The sequence below is a fragment of the Pleuronectes platessa genome, chromosome 7 (assembly GCF_947347685.1).
Source record: "Pleuronectes platessa chromosome 7, fPlePla1.1, whole genome shotgun sequence".
NCBI lineage: Eukaryota > Metazoa > Chordata > Actinopteri > Pleuronectiformes > Pleuronectidae > Pleuronectes > Pleuronectes platessa.
Window position 1 is genome coordinate 16410624 of NC_070632.1, and position 18988 is coordinate 16429611.

Genomic DNA, 18988 nt, shown 5'->3' on the forward strand with positions numbered 1-18988 from the left:
TCGTCTCCAGCAGTCTTTTAAATATTCAGTTGTCCTTTTTACCTTTTTCAAATGCAGTGTATTCACCGCAAAAGGCAAAGAGGAGTTCCCTTGATCAAACTTTTGTACTTCCTCTTTGTGTGAGTCCCACCATAGGCTGCTTGGAGAGTTTATGACTTTTGTTGCTTAGCTGAGACTTTTCTGGGGCCACTTGTGCCCATTTATTCAGCTGCCTGTGTTCCCAGATGCCAGCTCACGTTTGGCGCTTGGCTGACAGGTCTCGACAGAAACAAGTACAAAGTGTTTAAGGAAGCTGTGGTGGTAAAATAATAAGCAGGATGGCAGCAGAGCCTGTTGGCGAAGTTACTTCCTCAGACTGCTCTTTATATTACCGCACTAAGATTTGCCCTTGTTTGTTTATTTGTCAGTAGAATTACTCAAATATCTTTGAACAGATTTGTCCCATCCTTATACTTGGTTTAAGGATGGGACATGCACTTGGAAAGAAATAGCCTGTCTTTAACATTCAGAGATCTTGTTGGTTTTTTTGCACGTTCCCCATTTTTCCAGGCAATAGTTCATGCATCGTGATGAAGAAAAACTTAGGGAACTGATATGTATATTTATCTTGGCCGAGGCTTGCGCTCCATTAAGTGCAATCCTAGTTTAAAATGTAGATGTTTGTTCAAGGTGTGTTTTTGCCTCTTCTTTTAGCTGTGGCTCTTCCAGTACTTGGATGTCATAAACACTTTTGGGAACTGTTTGTCATGCTATGAGTTTACATCCTACGTCAACATGAAGCTGGAGAATATTCAGTTTCTGTTGGATTGAAGTTGACAGCACTGAGGGTCCAAACACTGGGACTGATGCTGCTTTTGATATGCTTTTATGATTTGAATCTAGTATGATTCATCTCCCTTTGCTCTTCTGTCACTATGCTTTAATTTGCCGCAACATGAGATCATGCTTCCTCTTGAGTTTTCTGCCGAGCTGGACTTATTTTAAGTGTTCAGAGGTGTCAAAGAAATTACCAGCAAAGCAGGAGGAAAATGTGTGATGGTCTCTGCTATTAAGGTCGCAGACCTTGGACCAATTTACATGACAAATGGGAGTTATTGCATTAGGTGCTGATGTGGGTTGTAATTTCCCCCAAAGGGACGGACCTGATAGTATTTTATATGCACCCATTGAATGTCTAATGTGTCGTAAGATTGTGGTTGAGGTGAGATGATACAGAAGAAGAGATTAGAATTGAGCAGCGGGGCGCAGGGAACAGTGCTGACCCACCAGCTGAATGAGTCGACCTTCATCTTATCCTCTCCGCTTGTTAATGTGATGGAGTGTGCGCTTTAATATCTGACTCACTGTCCATGGGGTCTCATTGTATCTATCACAGTGTTTATCGTGGTACCTATTGTATTCAGTGCACTGTAAACATGGGGGCTCATACCGTGGACCCACTATAAAGGAGAGTGTTTCCATACTGACACCAGTATGTTGATGGTATGTGGTCTGTTTGGCAGTGTGAATGTGAGTGGTTGTGTCAGTTTGTATCAAATTTCATCTGTGGAGTGCGCAGTAAAACTAGGACTGGTTTTCTCATATTGTTTATCGTTTTCACGAGATGCAAATAATGAAATACACAATTCTTCCCCAAGTTTATAAATGAACAATATCACACACTATATAAAGCTTTACAATATTCTATTTCATCATAAGTGTTAACTGGACACAAAGTATGTTGACTGTCTGAAGGATGATCAGTCCATGGTTTACGTTGCTGTGCTGGGCCTCTTATGTTAATCACATTCTTATCTCTTTCCTCCAGAGCGCAGCAATGGAGGAGACTGTCATTTGGGAACAGCACACTGTCACGCTACACAGGGTAGGTATCTGTTCTCCTCCCTCATTTTCACTCTACATCTACTTACACCATGTTGAAACCTGTTTCTGGTCCCAGCATTTGTCTGTCCTTTCTATCCGCTTCATGTCTTTGTCCCATCACGCCATTCTTTCCTCTCTATCTCGTATATAGCACTGTATTAAATCTGAGATATTTCTTTCTGACTCAAAGGTTTATTTATTTAACGCATTAGTCAAAAATTTAACTAATTGTTTTGTGGAAATTGAGAGAACTTTATTTTAATCTTTTTTCAAAAGAATAAATGTCGTTGACACCGCCTATCTATCCACAGTAGGAGGCTGAGGAAGCAACCAGCGCCTCGTGAGGGCTTTTTTATATGATACCAAAGCATACATTTATCAGATTGCCTTGCCTTAAGATACATTTTTCCTGAAACATTTTGGAAAATGGCAGGGATACGTCAGTGTCAAGTATGCTTGTCAGTACTTTGTGACATTCTGCCCTCAAGGGCCTTACAACCAGACACCCCAAAGTAATGATTGGCTTCCTGAGATCCACACCGTCTCCAACATGCGGCATCTCCTCTTGTGAAATATGCTTTCTGTTTTGGTATAATCAGATTTTTATGTATAAATAATAGTTTTGGTTCACACACAACCTAAAAAATGCTCTAATGGCTTATGTACAAGCAGTTGATGATCTTGTTTTAACCAAACTTTCATGATCTATTGTATTTTTGTATTGTCAGTGTCCTGATGTATTTGATCCTATGTGTGCAGGCACCAGGGTTTGGCTTCGGGATAGCCATATCTGGAGGTCGGGATAACCCTCATTTTCAGAGTGGTGAGACCTCCATTGTCATCTCAGATGTCCTGAAAGGAGGCCCAGCAGAAGGCCTACTGCAGTAAGATTATCTTCCATTATTGGCATCCCAGTTATATTGCTGGTTATTAGTATTAAATTACCCTGCCTGCTCCAGAAAGATTCCAGCCTGTCTGTTCTGTGTCCCCTCTCTGCAGAGAAAATGACAGAGTGGTTATGGTCAATGCTGTCTCCATGGACAATGTGGAGCACGCGTACGCAGTCCAGCAGCTTCGTAAAAGTGGGAAAATTGCCAAAATTGTGAGTATCAAAGTCCCATTGTGAATGAAATAGGACAAGTTGTAGGAATAGAAATAATTATTAGAACGTTAAACTAAAATCAGGGACGACAATGTTTTGTCATATGTATATTAATGGTGGAATTTTACTGTTGACTCGTATGCGAAGTGTGATGGATTCACCTTGGTGTAAGTGAGTGGTCGTCATCAGGCTGATGTCAAATCTCATTTCCCTCAGACAATCAGACGGAAGAGGAAGGTGCATGTCCCCATGGGCCGCCTGGGGGAGAGGGAAACTATGTCAGAGCATGACGAAGAGGAGGACAGTTACGATGAAGAGATATATGAGACACGGAGTGGACGCAGTGGTGCTTACAGTGGTATGGGCGGGGCCATGGGCAGGCGCAGCGGCCGGAGCAGCGGGCGAAGGGACAGGGAACGCGAGCGCAGCGTCTCACGGGAGAGGAGTCTCTCCCCACGCTCAGACCGCCGCTCGCATAACCTGCCCCCACGTCCTGCCAAGGTCACACTTGTGAAATCACGCAAAAATGAAGGTGAGGCTCACAAAGTCGGGGATAGAAAGCGTCAGCGGGAGAGTTTTGTGTCTTTTGAACCTATTACAGCCGCTGGTAATCCAAGAAATCACCTGCCATTTTATTTACCCCACTACTACCAGACAGCCAGGCTTTCAGAAGAGAATAAGACCTTCAAATCAGCATTGGTCAAGGGCCAGAGTAAACAAAACTTGCCAGCCACAGCTAAATCCAAGTTAACTCAAGTAAATCTAAGTAGAAAGCAATTAATCTTCTTTAATCAGTACCATTAATCCCTCTGGGAGCAGCGGCTCTCCAAGCAAAGTGTGGTCAGTGTGGTGCGGTTACGTGAACTCTGTGCTAACATTATCTTTGTTGCTGCCGTTCACTTTGTAAGCAGAATATGGCCTGCGCCTGGCCAGCCATATCTTTGTCAAGGACATTTCCCCTGAGAGTCTGGCAGCCAGGGACGGCAATATCCAGGAAGGGGATGTTGTACTGAAGGTGAGACAGAAGGAGAGGAGTGGGGGTGGAGACAAGAAGCCTGGTGAACATTTGATATGTTAACATCATCAAATATTTAAGAAACTATTGAACATTATTCTCCATTTTACATTTTGCTTTTGAAACAAAAATAATTGATCATGTGTTACACCAGCCCCTGTGCTTATGTCTAATTTCTAATGTAATTTGCTGCTTGGTGATTTCACATTTTTGAGAAAAACGTAATGAACTATGTTAATAATGCAAAGGTTAAATCATTTATTCACCAGGAATTTTCAAAACGGAGTCTCAACTGAACCAGTAATTTCACATATATATCATTTTCACATTGCGCTACTTTTTTATAAATAAACAAATTATATTATGAAGGTCAATAATACTCATTCAATGACTTAACTGCATCTTATTTTCCCTTGTTTGTGCTGCTTATCATAGCTTTTCAAACGACTATTGTCACATTTGCATTTGCATCTGATCTTGTCCCCCTAAAACGGTGCATTTATAGTCCAAACATAACTCTTCATAGGACCGTTATATTGTACAGGATCTTAAAAAGTCAAAAAATATCTCAAATTGAGTATACTGAATTTAAAGAGATGTGCGTAGTTTGTAATGTGTCTGTGTGTTTTAAGTTCTTTCTTAATTATACGGATGTAAGCACACTTCAATAAATCTACTAACAGACCAACGTGGAACTAATAAGTAAATAGAATCTTTTACAGTATTTAATTATGGGTGTAAGTCATCCAGGGACTCGGATACTCATTCATAACTATCATATTTCCCTTCATGATGGTCTGCAAAAAGGTTGTTGAAACTAACAGAAACCCTGTTGTATTTCTTGTGAAACAAAAGTATCTTTATTTTATTCATCACACTTTTTTCGAATTCTGTAGCTGGGATAGAAAATAATACTTTTCACGGCCATGCTTAATCGTCTTTTTTCCACCCTAATACTCTCAGATCAATGGCACAGTGACGGAGAACCTCTCCTTGATAGACGCCAAGAAGCTGATAGAAAGGTCAAAGGGCAAGCTAAAAATGGTTGTCCAGAGGGACGACAGGGCGACCCTGCTGAACATCCCCGACCTCGATGACAGCATTCCTTCAGCCAACGCCTCTGACAGAGATGGTGAGAGGGGTGTCAAGAGTTACATTCAGTTGAAATGGGGAAAAGCTTCAAAGCAGGACTTGTCAGCACCAATTTCACTCAACCCTGCAGTCGTTGACCAGTGGCTCCTGTTTTATCAGACATTTCAGATATCCAGTCTCTGGCGTCCGACCATTCCAATCGATCGCATGACAGACGACGTAGTAGCCGCTCCCGCTCACCAGACAGAAGATCTGAGCCCTCAGACCACTCAAGACACTCGCCCCCTCAAATCAGCAATGGCAGGTAAAGACCATCTGTCCACAGATGTATGGTTTGGAGTCGTCATGAATGAAATGCAATAGAATAGACCAAGTGTGAAATGTTAATCTCTTTTTAATTTTCATTTAGATGAACTCAGTATTGTTTTCTCTCCAGTTGATATAATAAGTAGTAATCCAGTACAAACAATAAATCACATATCAATAAAAGAAAGTGAAGGGGAAAATTATGGTAGAAGCCACATGACTGCAGTGATCACCATTCTTCATTTAAACTCAAAGGATTATACTGTCATCTCATCCACACTTCATGAGATTTGTTTGCCTTTTTCTTTCTTTTACACGTCAACAGCTGGAGAATACCGTAAGTCATCTTATCAGCCTCAGTGAGTGTGTCGTATTTTTAGTAGTAGTAGACCCCCTGAAGAGATTTAAAGTAGAGGAATAGTTGTGTTCTTGTCTTGCTCTGTTTTAGGTGTCGCAACTTTGACAAATTATTTTCAAGATAGCCTTGATTCCAAAAGAGAAATGAAGAATTATGAATACACATCAGTTGAAAAGACTTAAGACGATGTCACATATTCCGTGACACATCTCATTTTTACTTGTTCTATGAATGTGTCTCTTATCTTTTTGTCTTTTGGTGAAAAAACGGTTGGTTTGGAACAGGGAAATATTGCTCCAAGCAATGAAGAAGCATCGAGATCAAGTATTTTAATTAACAGGAAAGAGATTTGGGAACAGGATGTTGTTATTTATCTCATCCTGATCTGAGAGCTTTTAAATCTTTGTTCTCAGTTCAGGAAGTTAGCAGTTAAATGTAGAGTCTCCACCAGAATTCAGAAGAAAAAAAAGTTTGTTCCCTGTCCAGCATCGTCAAACTTTGTTACCCAGTCTGTGAATAAAGCGGCACTTTGCCATTTAAGCTGTGCCAGTGAACAGGCATGTGACTAGAAGGTCTGAGTCACTGCCACAGATCCGGAGCATTGGTCAGCCTGCTTAGCTTACTGCTGTTCCCTACGGATTCCTCATTAGAAACACATTAGAAATGACAAGGATGGGGAATTATGTCATTATTTACAATTTTCTGACTTTTATTTGGCCAAATCACAGTGTTCATGCTTTAAGTCAAACCTCAACCAGAGCCACACAGTAAAATTCACCTGGAGGACAGGAGCCACTTTGACACTTTAGATAAGGTCCTCTAAAAATAGACCATAAAAAAAAGTAGAAAGGCAAAGTGGTGACCTTCAAGACTAAGACAGCTTCAGACTCGAGCTGTTTGTCTTTACCAGGCGGGAGTCAGTAGAAGAATTTCTTATGGTTTGGATTTGAATTGGTATTGTTGCGTGTGGCCAACAACTTGCAGCCTTAGAGCTTCCCTGTTGCCCCCAAGATCAACATCTCCAGAATACACTATTTATAATCTTACATCTTTGTGTTTCTAAAGATAAACTGTACAAAAATATCCATTTTTGTCCGCAGTCACAGAAGTCGTGATGACGAACGGATCTCGAAGGCGGCGTCGACACCGGTGAAGCTACCGGAGGACGTTCCTTTACCCAAACCGAAGGAGGCGGCCATTGCCAGAGAGGAGAAACAGCTTCCTCCACTTCCAGGTCAGAAACAAAGCCATCAGCCATTAAACCAGATTATTGTGTGAAACCTTTTTTTAATCCAGATTTTAATCTGATTAAACACTTGTGACATTTCTAAACAAATAAAAATGCCTTAATTCGTCTGCCTTTCATTTGCAGCAGGACGTTAAATGGCTTCAAGATAGTAAAGTGAAATCTTGTTTAAACTGGCCATTTTTGTCCTTTTTTTAAAAGCACAATGACTATAAAAAAAAAACTTAAATGCAGAAGCCTGCTGAGCCCGGCTGGATTTGCCTGAAGCCAAGTGAAAATAAACAGTATGAGTTGATCGAGTCTGACGTTCCTCCCCAGCCAGCAGCACTCTGGTCCCTTTCTGTTTGACCTCCCTGCTCAGGACACTGTGTGTGTGTGCAGTTGTGTACTTGTTCTCACTTAAACACAAGGGTCTGCACTAATGTGAAGTTGTGACAGTGTGTGGGGGAGTATCCCTCTGTTTTTAAACATGGGGAGAGCTGTTTTACAAACTCTCCATCAGTTTGCATTAACAACACACGTTTTTATGTGTGTGTTTATGTTTAGAGCCCAAACCGGTATATGCTCAGCCTGGACAGCCAGATGTAGACCTGCCAGTCAGTCCCTCTGATGCTCCTGTGCCAAGTGCTGCCCATGATGACAGTATTCTACGGTAAGAGAGTCAAATATGTGCAAATGTGAAAGACTTCCAGTTAGGTAAAAAGCTAAATCCACCATGTGTCATAACGACTCAGCTCAATTTGTTAACATAAAAAGTCAGCTGTAAGGAAAACCTTTTAAACTTTCCCCTTAGCTATCTATACAACAAATGACACAAAACATAGAATTATATACTGTCTGTGTAGGTGTGTGTGATAAGAAAAGATAAGTATAAGATAAGATATACTTCATTAATCCCAAAGGCAATTCTTGTACCTGCTTGCTCCAAGATTATATTAACAGTGCATTATAAAGTACAATATAAATATAATTAGTTACCTTAGACAGTAAATTAGTACTAAATGGTAATAGAAAGTAATGATGACAATAACAGGAGTAGGAAATATGGACGTGATATTGCACTTGATATTGAGCATAAAATGATACTAAACATGAACTTGAATTTGCAAAGAAGTCTCTTAACTATTCATAAATCGTAGTTTGTATTTGTTAAAAGTAACTTCCATCAAAGTATGGCATGTCACAGAAATCAGCCCAGCTCTTGTTTTCTTCCTCAGGCCGAGCATGAAGCTGGTGAAGTTCAAGAAGGGGGAGAGCGTGGGGCTGCGTCTGGCGGGAGGGAATGACGTGGGCATCTTTGTAGCCGGCGTGCTGGAGGATAGCCCAGCTGCTAAGGAGGGCCTGGAGGAGGGCGACCAAATTCTCAGGGTGAGCCACTTTATTTTTAACACAGCAAGTGTACAAGCCGACAGCTGAAATCAAGCCCTTTTTATAAAGTTGGTGTAAAATTTAAGCTTGGAGTTTAAAATGAGACCTGTTAGTGTGTACAACAGAGAATCACGTTTTATTCTCTTTGGTTTACCCAGTGGGCAGCTCATAGTATCTGTAAACAGCCGTGTTTTATGGGGTATGCGTCCTCAAGCTTTTCCTTTTTTCTTTTTTAAGTCATGCTTTTACACACTAGCTGCTCTAAAATTCCTCTGCCTCCTGCCCGGTCTCTTAGCAGTGGGCCAGAGAGATCACATGCACAAAAAACGGTTCCTATGCCGTGTTTGTCCCATTTCCTCACAGTCGTTTATATCTCTGTTGGGACCACCTCCTCTTTTCTCCAAGTAAAATGACAAATGGCTTGAATTCTTGCGGAGCAGTTAAACCTGCAGTTACCCAGGCAATGCTGAAAACAGGAAGAGCTATGTTAACCTTTATCTTAAAAGATTTACGTATGTTTTCTCTCATGCTGTCTGTAGAGAATAAAGCCATCTCCGCAACCTGAACTTAAAAGTCTTAAATCATTTAACATTAACCTCTGTTTTCCTAAATTCCAGGTAAATAATGTAGACTTTGCAAATATAATCCGTGAGGAGGCGGTGCTGTTCCTCTTGGACCTTCCTAAGGGTGAAGAAGTCACCATTCTGGCCCAGAAGAAGAAAGATGGTAAGTGAAGTGAGAAAGTAGAGGAGGCAAGGGTTTAATTTCAAAACTGTTTAACTCTCTACTATTTCCTGTTCAGTGTATCGGCGGATCGTGGAGTCTGATGTCGGGGACTCCTTCTACATCCGGACACACTTTGAGTATGAAAAAGAATCTCCCTATGGGTTAAGCTTTAACAAGGGCGAGGTGTTCCGTGTGGTGGACACCCTCTACAATGGCAAGCTGGGCTCCTGGCTGGCTATCCGCATTGGCAAGAACCACCAGGAGGTGGAGAGAGGCATTATCCCCAACAAGAACAGGTGAGCAAATACTAAGAGACTATGTGTCTGCTTTGAATTCCAGTCAAGATCTCTGAAAGAACGACATGTCCCCTCATTTGTAATACATTTGTTATGATTATCATAGCCATGTAATGTCCTCAGGTACTGGCAGTGTTGAGGCTGGCTGTGCCAAGTCTGTGACACTTTTTTTTATGACACTCCATTAACTTGTGATACACTAAGAACCCGTCTTCCTGCTGTTTGTCAACAGAGCAGAGCAGCTCTCCAGCGTCCAATACACTCTCCCTAAAACAGCGGGCGGGGACAGGGCCGACTTCTGGAGGTTCCGTGGTCTTCGCAGCTCGAAGAGGAACCTGAGGAAGAGCAGAGAGGACCTCTCCTCCCAGCCGGTCCAAACAAAGTTCCCAGCTTATGAAAGAGTTGTACTGAGAGAGGGTGAGGAATTTTATCTTTTCTGTCAGGCTATAAAGTCTGTTAATGTGAGAATACAATGATTCAGTTTCGTATTTATGCATTTGATTTTGTTCAGCTGGCTTCTTGAGACCGGTTGTAATTTTTGGGCCCATTGCTGATGTTGCTCGAGAAAAACTCGCCAGAGAAGAGCCGGATCTGTTTGAGCTTGCAAGTATGTTTTTATGTGTTGTATTGCAAATTTATTGATGATGAAGATAACCACCAATAAACCTGCATTGAGACATTTTTCCTCATAAATCTCTTGTACCAAATTTTCCAGAGAGTGAACCAAGAGATGCAGGAACAGACCAACGTAGTTCAGGAATCATCCGCCTTCACACCATCAAGCAGATTATTGACAGAGTGAGTAAGCCTCCTTTGTTATCATATTTTGGATTATTTCACCATGGATATGATTTCTTCACCTCTCTCATTTCCTGTCTTTACCCCATGAAGGACAAACACGCTGTGCTGGACATCACCCCGAACGCTGTGGATAGGCTGAACTATGCTCAGTGGTATCCGATCGTAGTCTTCCTAAATCCAGATAATAAGCAGGGTGTGAAGAACATGAGGACCAGACTGTGTCCTGAGTCCAGGAAGAGCGCCAGGAAGCTCTATGAGCGAGCCATTAAACTGAGGAAGAATAACCACCACCTGTTCACCAGTGAGTGTGCACAGTGTTAAAACACAGCTAAATGTTTTGTGCATTGTCTTTTTTCACAGTTTTTTCCCCCTAGTTTGTTGATTGTAACACAAACTATTCTCTCTTAGCCACTATCAACATGAACAACATGAACGACGGCTGGTACGGAGCTCTGAAAGAAACAATCCAGCAACAGCAGAACCAGTTGGTTTGGGTTTCAGAGGGCAAGGTGAGGAAAAGTGGCCAACTGGTTGATCTATTCCACTGCACTGAACATCATATGAGTCCTGCTAGTCTGACTTGGTGAGCCATCCGGTGACCGTTTCTCTCTGCTCTGCTCAGGCGGATGGCAATGCAGAGGATGACTTGGACATCCACGATGACCGTCTGTCCTACCTGTCGGCGCCAGGCAGCGAATACTCCATGTACAGTACGGACAGCCGACACACTTCTGATTACGAGGACACAGACACAGAGGGTGGAGCATATACAGACCAGGAGCTCGATGAGACTCTGAATGACGAGGTGGGTCTGCCAACGGAGCCCGCCATCACCCGTTCTTCAGAGCCTGTGCGAGAAGACCCGCCTGTAATTCAGGACACCCCTGGTTACCCTGGATACCAGCACCCTGTGCAGCCTGAACCATCAAGTCGCATAGACCCAGCCGGGTTCAAGATGGCTACACCGCAGCAGGTAAAGTTCGTATCTAGCTTTGCAGGCAGTCCACTGCAGGCTGTGCCTGTCAGAAATAAAAGCATGGCAAAATGTATGACTGCAGAGCAGAGGAATAGCTCCTTTGTGTTCAGTGTCTTGTCCTGACCTTTGTCAGATTAAATGTCCTTTGTTAAGTGATAAACATGTTTTAGAAGCTACTGGTATGTTATCTATTCTGACCACATTTTGTAAGTACAAGCTCTGGCTGGTGTTAAACTGATTCAGTGTACGGAGGACGGTCATGGTGTTGGGGTGAGCTGTGCCTTGTGTGACAGGGTGTGTTATAAATGTCTCTTAACAATACTTCACAGCAAGATGAGTCTGCTCTACCCATGTCCTCTTTGCCTTCATCGGTGGTAACGCCCCCTGCTGTTGAGCAGCCTGTACAGCTTGAGGGTATGCACCTAGAGGAGCCGCCTGCTGCAGCCGCAGCTCCTCAGGCTGACTCACTTAGCAGCCTCAGCCCTGCCCCTGAGCTTATTCCGCCCCTACCACCACCACACGAATCCCACCCGTCTGGACCGTCTGGTCCAGAACCAAAGGTACCCACTGTTTCACCAGCCACTCGGACCAGGCCTGGGCCCCAGCCTGCTGTTTTAACTGCCTGTCTTCTCGCACATGCTTTCCACTCGCTCTCTGCATGAAACGCCCACACTGTGTGACTCACTGATCCCACTGTGTGCCTCTGGCTCCCAGAGAAAATGTGCGACAGACTAGTCCACATGCACCACACTGGGCTGGGAGACCAGAAAGACTGGTACATCTGAGTCTTGACCAGGGTGAAGACATCCACAAACAGCCCTAACTGTTGCCTCTTACTTCCTTTGCATGGCTCCTAATGGTTTTTGGGTTCCTTTCAGCTTTTAATCTCCTTTGTAGACGAACAATAGTGGCACTTGCAGTGGCATTGTAGAGGTAGATTTGTGGTTTGTTGTACTGCCAGTAGTTTGACGTTGCATTAGATGCAAACTGAATGTTGGTTGCATGATGAACGCTAACCTGCAGACAGTACTCTTGGTAATGATTTCCATCAAGCAATTCTCCCTATGGAAAAACAAACTTAAATCATCGCACTGCATTATGTCTTCTGTTAAATTGTTTCCCTGAGTAGATGCCAACAAATCAACCGTCTTCCATAGGCAGTACTCTAACTAGATTTGCTGTCTACAGGCTACACATCATATGTTTGAAATGAGGCCTTTCAGAAATGGGAAAATTTCTTGTTGGGTCACAATTTATGAGACATGTTGATGTTTTAAATCCAGATGTGTTTATTATCATCATTCTTGAAAGGCATCTTGTCAAACAGGCATTCAGGTCTGTTTCTGAGTAATGGATTAAGGTTTGCTTGTGTATTTGCACTTTGACTTGATGTTTGTTGAATTAATCTGTACTCAAATTTTTCTAAACTGTTTAATCTTCTTAATTTTCTCAAGCTTTCGGTTTGTTTCTCAGCATTGACTTTAATCTTGAAGTTATTCTTAATGTGATGTTGGGAAAACACTTTTCCCTGACAGCTTTCTTTCCTGCAACATGGTTTGTTCTTTTAGGTTCAAAGTAATGAGGGGATGGATGTATTCATTTAGTGTTGTTTCTTCACAGATGTACAAAAAAGAGCTGTACAACATGGAGGACCCGGTGCGAATCAACCACGGTCTGAAGCAGTCTATGAGCTACTGTCACCAGCCGCCGTACCAGGACAAACAGCCATACCGTGAATACGACCACCCGCCTTACGGATATGATGGAGGTGGCTACACAGAACCAAAGCCTCACAACTCTGACTCTCACCCGCACTACGACAACCGTGTGCCTCATTACAACGAACAGTGGCCCCCCTATGACCACCAGACCTCGTCCTCCCAACCCACGGGGTACCAGACAGGCCACCAGCAACCCATGGGCTACAGCCCCCATTCCCCCTACGAGGATGGACCAGGGAGGGACTACAGCCCCCCTCAGCCGCGCTATGATGAGGCTTCACCAGTGGGCTACGATGGCCGACCACGCCACAGTAAACCTGGGCCCATTCGTTATGATGAGCCCCCACCCCCGCCCCCGGCAAGCTACGACGCCCGCTCTCCTTACGAGGCAGAACCTCAAACTTTTCCCATTAACTCACCTCGATCACCGGAGCCTCCAAAACAGTATTACGGCGACTCTGGTTTGAGGCCCACCTATATGCCCGGGCCTCCAAACCGGGGCTATAAGCCAGGGATGCACGAGCCCATAAACTCTGAACCCACCATTCCCCCTCCTAAACCAGAGGCACTGCCCTCCCCAGGTGAGCAAGCGGTCACTCCAGGCTCCAAACCACTCCCTCCCCTGCCCAGGGACGACCTGGACGACGACCCGGCCATGAAACCACAGTCAGTGCTCAACAGAGTCAAGATGTTTGAGAATAAACGGTCTGTTTCTATGGACAGGGCTAAAGAGGGAGGAGAGTCGGCAGCACCCAAGGTACGTTGCTCACAGAGATGCACGGCTGTCACATGAAGAGGTCAAACATTTGTGACTGTAGTTGTGACTGTAATTTGGCTGGTGGACAAAAGACGAATCAATCTAATGTTTATAAACATGACTGAAGAAATATACTGTAGTAAGAGCACTTAACGGCATTTTCAAACTAAAACATCTCTTTCCACACAAACACTATCAAGCCTGGAAAAGCCTGTCACTCGCGGTCACTGGGAATGAGGCTCCTAAACTCTGCAGTTGTGTGGATGCTGTTGTAGTAAAGATGATATGATTACAAAAAAAATGTAGTTTGGATTTAGCTCAAGTCACATATGAGTTACTTTACAGACGATATAAGGACTTTCAAAGAGGTAGAAAGATGAAAACACCAATGACTTACACAAGAAACTGAACAAAATCTAACACAACCAACCTGGCTATGTGGGTCATATTAGGATAAATGTCAGATATTTATAGTCTACAAATATCTGAAAAGTTTGTCATTTAGTACTTAGATAACCAACATTTGAAAGCAACACAAGATAACAAACTAACAGAGACTTCTTTCAGAGTCCTTTCTGCAGATATAAAAAACTGAACATCTTAAGGAGTTGAAATTCAAACTTGTTTTTCTAAAAGATAAATGTTTGTCTTTGTCAGCCACCATACAGTGTATGCAATTACTTAATGTGAATGAAACTCTTTGTTTCACAGCCTGCAGATGTTCCTAAACCAGTGAGTGCACCAGGCCCAGTCCCCAAAGCCAATTCCCTCAGCAACCTGGAGCAGGAGAAGTCCACCTTTAGGTATGTAGTCCCCATTACAGCACCCTGGGCTGCAGACTAACTGGGAGAAGGACAACTCTTAAGATCCTTGCAAAGGCATCTTGGAATTAGTTTATTGTTGTTTGAGCACCATCTAGTGGAGTTAAGTCACTGTGCAGCCAGTGCTCTCTGCAGTACTTTGCCAATGCAAACGTGTGTTCTAAAAGGAAGGGACTCGACCCAAACTTGCTGTCTCTCTGCTGTGAAAACCTCTGCAGCTGTTCTCATGTCTCTTTCGGCTTCGTCTGCAGGGCTCCTGAGCCACAGAAGCCCCACACTAAACCTCTGGATGATGTAATGCGTTCCAACCACTATGACCCAGATGAGGATGAAGAGTACTACAGGAAGCAGTTGTCCTACTTTGATCGCCGAAGCTTTGACAGCAAAGCCATGGGCCAGCCTGCCCCTGGCATCAACCGCTTCCATGATCTGCCCAAACCAGCTCAACTGTCCTACGCGTACAACAGGTATAACAACACACCTCACGCCCGCAGTTCTCCGTGCACAATAGCTGCAGCATTAATATTGTTTTGATTTCCTGTATCGTTTGTGTCTTTCTGCTGCAGAGTTGAGTCTGTTGAGAAGGTGAGTCCAGTGGAGAAAAGATACGAACCCCTGCCCCAAATCAGCCCCTCCTCTCAGTATGGACCCCCAGCCTCAGCCATCCCACCCAACACACTGCCCAAACTCATCCCCAGTGACGGTAAGCTCTCGTCTTTTCTGCCTGCCTCTTGAACCCTTTTACGATGTAAGCAGGAAATTAAAAGTGGAATAAATTTTATAGTCTAATAATTCCTACAGGGCAAGTTAAGTTACCTCATATATCAACATGATGGAGGTCAATAACTTTCCAGTCTCATGTATGTCCTGTTTCGATTGATTACTGGGATGTTCACTCGGGCCTCCCTATGAGGCGCTAACTCATATTCCAATAATCATCATCGGTTTCATTACTAACAAGGGATTACAGTACTTGTACTTTCAGTTGGAGAAAAAAACTGGCATATTAATTCAAATTCCTAATAATCTTGAGTCACTTCCCCAGCATTACTGTTTAATTGTGCTTACTGTAAATAATATAAAAGCATTATCTGAACTTCTCATTTGCTAAGATATAATATTTTGCCAAAGTCTGTCTTTAAGTGCTTGTATCATCCGCTTCACATTTCCAGCAAACTCCATACCCGAACAGTTGACTTCACCCAACCCTAAACCTGAGCTGTCGGCTCTCAGGCCGGCCAGCAGGGATGAACCCGCACCAGGTGGCTACCCCCACAAACCAGTCAACGGCACTGATGCAGCTCCTCCAAAGACACTTGGTGCTCCTGCTCCAACTAGCTACAACCGCTACGTCCCAAAGCCTTACACCAGTGCAGCGAGGCCCTTTGAGCGCAAGTTCGAGAGCCCCAAGTTCAACCACAACCTGCTGCCCAATGACACACAGGTGAAGACAGACCTCCTCAGCAAGCCCAGTGTAGGCAGCGGCAGCGGCGGGAAGCCTCAGCTGTCACCACAGCCCCTAGATCACGACAGCGGGCTGGACACCTTCACACGCACCATGGACAACAGGCCCAAATACCAGCACAATAACATCAACGCCATCCCCAAGGCCATCCCTGTAAGGTAAGACGATCATAAAGCTTCCCATCCCGCAGCAGCAGTACGCTCCCTGAGGTTTAGCACTGAGACGCATTTCTCTCATGTCTTCTGCTGTTGTGACTGATGATGATGATGATAACTTCTGTTCCTCAGCCCCAACGCATTGGACGATGACGATGAAGACGAAGGGCACACGGTGGTGGCCACCGCCCGCGGAATCTTCAACTCTAATGGTGGAGTGCTGAGCTCCATCGAGACGGGCGTCAGCATCATCATCCCTCAAGGTGCCATCCCTGAGAACGTGGAGCAGGAGATTTACTTCAAGGTGTGCCGGGACAACAGCATCCTGCCCCCCCTCGACAAGGAGAAAGGTCAGTACTGCTCAGCCATACAAAGTGACTTAATATCCTGAATATGTATAATAATATTCTGAACCTGTATTCCAGAGGTCTGTAAAGCTTCTGACACAGTCACCAGACCCAAGTTCAAAACTCAAAGTAAAAGTAAAAGTAAAAAGTAAAAATTTAAATCACGCTCAATATAAATCTTACTAAAGAGGAAGTGATATTGTTGCTGCTAGTCGCTGACCACTGCTGTCATTTATTAGAGGATGTAAAGGAGGACATGTTCAGGTCATGAGTCAGTGTTTAGGCACACTGCCACTGCCACATTCAACACTGCACATCCTCGGGTCATTAAGACACACAAACCAAGTGTGAAGCTGATGAGATGAATGTGAAATATGTATTCCAACAGACAGACAGAGACATTTGTGGTTGTCGGTAGATTAGTAGATTGTCTACAAACTACAGTACACTTCACATGGATGAGCCAAACACTGGCATTACAGCCACTGAGCAGCCGAGCTCTAATCCACCACAGATCTTCTTCTGCACATCGTCTTCCCCTCTCTTCTCTCCATTCTCTCCTCTGTCTCATCACATAAAGCAGAAATGTCAAAAAGAAATGATGTCTTTATGATGAGCAGAATGATTATACAAGGTTGTGTAAATAAACTATTGATTTCCACCTCAAACAGTTGTACATAGAATAACATCAATGTTTGCATATAATAAATTAACATTTAGCGACAGGGGTTTGTACTTCTGTAATTAACCTGACAAGTCAGTTAGCAGTTTAATTCTCATTCACTGGGATGGGTCTGGCAGCAGCCTCCATTTTTGCCCCTTGACTGGCTAATAGATAATCCTGTGTGCTCATTAATTCCTGCCTGTTTAATTTGTGGAATTAAAATGTTCTGTGTCTGTGCAGGAGAAACGCTGCTAAGTCCGCTGGTGATGTGCGGCCCTCACGGACTCAAGTTCCTGAAGCCAGTGGAGCTGCGCTTACCTCACTGTGCGTCCATGACCCCTGATGGTTGGTCTTTTGCTCTAAAATCCTCCGACTCTTCGTCGGGTACGCTGTCCTCTCTCTGTCCTTTTGGGGTCTGTGGGCTGTGGTGATTAGAGAGGAGATTTTCTGAATCTTTTTTAATCATCTCATCTGTTTCCATATTCCCCATCACTTCTTTATCGTACATGACTTATTTGGACATTTAAAAAAACTGTCGTTCAGACTAGAAAGGGATTGCTCGACTGACTTGATTAGATTACATGTCGTTTTTTTTTTTAGATAACGAATAAAACATTTTTAATGATAATGACCATAATGACATTATCTTGGTCCAGCTCCTCATGATTTACTCCTTTTCTTATGAAATCACTATATGATATTAAACTGAGTATCATATAGTAATTTATAGTTATTTTACAATTTGTTGAAAACTCAAACCTTTATAGAAGACTCACATAATTTTTTTTTCATTTCTGGTTTTAATTCATCTTTTTAATAATGGTTTGGCAAAGCTTGACAATTGCCTTTACATGTGGCTTCTGTTCCGTGACCATGATTTTAATTTATTAAGTCTAAATTAAAGATAATCAGGTCAAATGTAACTAACAAATGTACAAAACACCTGTTTAACTAATGTCTTTCGTGTGATGATTTTATGAATGATTTAATTACGGTTGGATCATGAATTCCTGTTGATGATAAAGTCACTGTGAGTTGATGTGATTAGTTAAAACTTAAAGAATCACTGGACACCTAGAAGTCACTCTAGATCCAAGATTCCAGGATCAGCCCTCTGAATCATATCCCATCCCTCCACCAGTTTTGTTGCATCTATCCAGTAGTTTAAGTGTAATGCTGCTAACTATGAGAACATAGCCTCCTTGGTGAAGGTCATGAATGTTAAATCAGTTTGTGCATTTGTGTGCACACCATCACGTGAGCTGGAATCCAGTTACATGGGGCATTTCAGATATATGTGTTTGATTAACCTCACAGTAGCTATCAGACAGTACCTATCCAGTACAGACTTATATTTACTTTTGATAAAAAAATTAAAATAATTTGCAAGTTATTATCATGACTTGATTCTTACTTAAAGATTCACATGTCAGCCAGGTAACTAAATGCTCTCATGTGAACTCTCAATTCTTTCTCGGGTTCCCCTCATGTTTGTCCCTTGGAATAATTTGACATTGCCTTTGTTATGCTTTTTTTACAGAGCAACAAAACAGGAATGTCTTGGAAAAATAGTAGACTTGTGTATTTAAAATAATTTCACTCTTTTAACACAGAACATCCATATATCATGATATATCTGGAAACTTTTCACAGACCCCCTGGCAGTTTGCCTCAGACCCCCATTTGAGAAGCACTGTAATAGATCCCTGGAGCATTACACCCATGCATCACTGCAGGGTTCAGAATGGACTTCTGCATTTTGTCGAGGTTTTCGTTCGGTAACTTATTAAAAACAGACTCTATACAATTGTTCCTTTATAGAGGCCGATCATCTGTGTTAGTCTGAAATGGAACTGGATTCCAGCTCACTCACTGGCACATAGGTTCATGTATGAGATAACTAATGAGG

At 43.1% G+C, this 18988-nt stretch overlaps 1 protein-coding gene across 8 annotated transcripts in view; it reads left to right on the plus strand.

Moving 5' to 3' along the window:
• Nucleotides 1-18988, plus strand: part of tjp1b (tight junction protein 1b) — a 32496-nt gene that overhangs the window by 11504 nt on the left and 2004 nt on the right. For 3 of the 8 annotated variants that reach the window (XM_053427014.1, XM_053427013.1, XM_053427012.1), the window contains exons 2-27: nt 1808-1864; nt 2623-2747; nt 2863-2965; nt 3182-3497; nt 3874-3980; nt 4944-5112; nt 5232-5376; nt 6837-6970; nt 7529-7634; nt 8200-8350; nt 8968-9076; nt 9153-9372; nt 9605-9789; nt 9884-9979; nt 10088-10170; nt 10264-10474; nt 10582-10682; nt 10796-11146; nt 11479-11709; nt 12770-13627; nt 14339-14430; nt 14700-14915; nt 15015-15151; nt 15621-16071; nt 16201-16418; nt 17320-17424. In XM_053427014.1, coding sequence (XP_053282989.1) covers nt 1817-1864; nt 2623-2747; nt 2863-2965; nt 3182-3497; nt 3874-3980; nt 4944-5112; nt 5232-5376; nt 6837-6970; nt 7529-7634; nt 8200-8350; nt 8968-9076; nt 9153-9372; nt 9605-9789; nt 9884-9979; nt 10088-10170; nt 10264-10474; nt 10582-10682; nt 10796-11146; nt 11479-11709; nt 12770-13627; nt 14339-14430; nt 14700-14915; nt 15015-15151; nt 15621-16071; nt 16201-16418; nt 17320-17424 — 5068 coding nt within the window. In that variant the 5' untranslated portion in view covers nt 1808-1816. The remainder of the gene's footprint in view (nt 1-1807; nt 1865-2622; nt 2748-2862; nt 2966-3181; nt 3498-3873; nt 3981-4943; nt 5113-5231; nt 5377-6836; nt 6971-7528; nt 7635-8199; nt 8351-8967; nt 9077-9152; nt 9373-9604; nt 9790-9883; nt 9980-10087; nt 10171-10263; nt 10475-10581; nt 10683-10795; nt 11147-11478; nt 11710-12769; nt 13628-14338; nt 14431-14699; nt 14916-15014; nt 15152-15620; nt 16072-16200; nt 16419-17319; nt 17425-18988) is intronic. The other 5 variants (XM_053427016.1, XM_053427015.1, XM_053427019.1 and 2 more) reach the window with 5 other exon arrangements.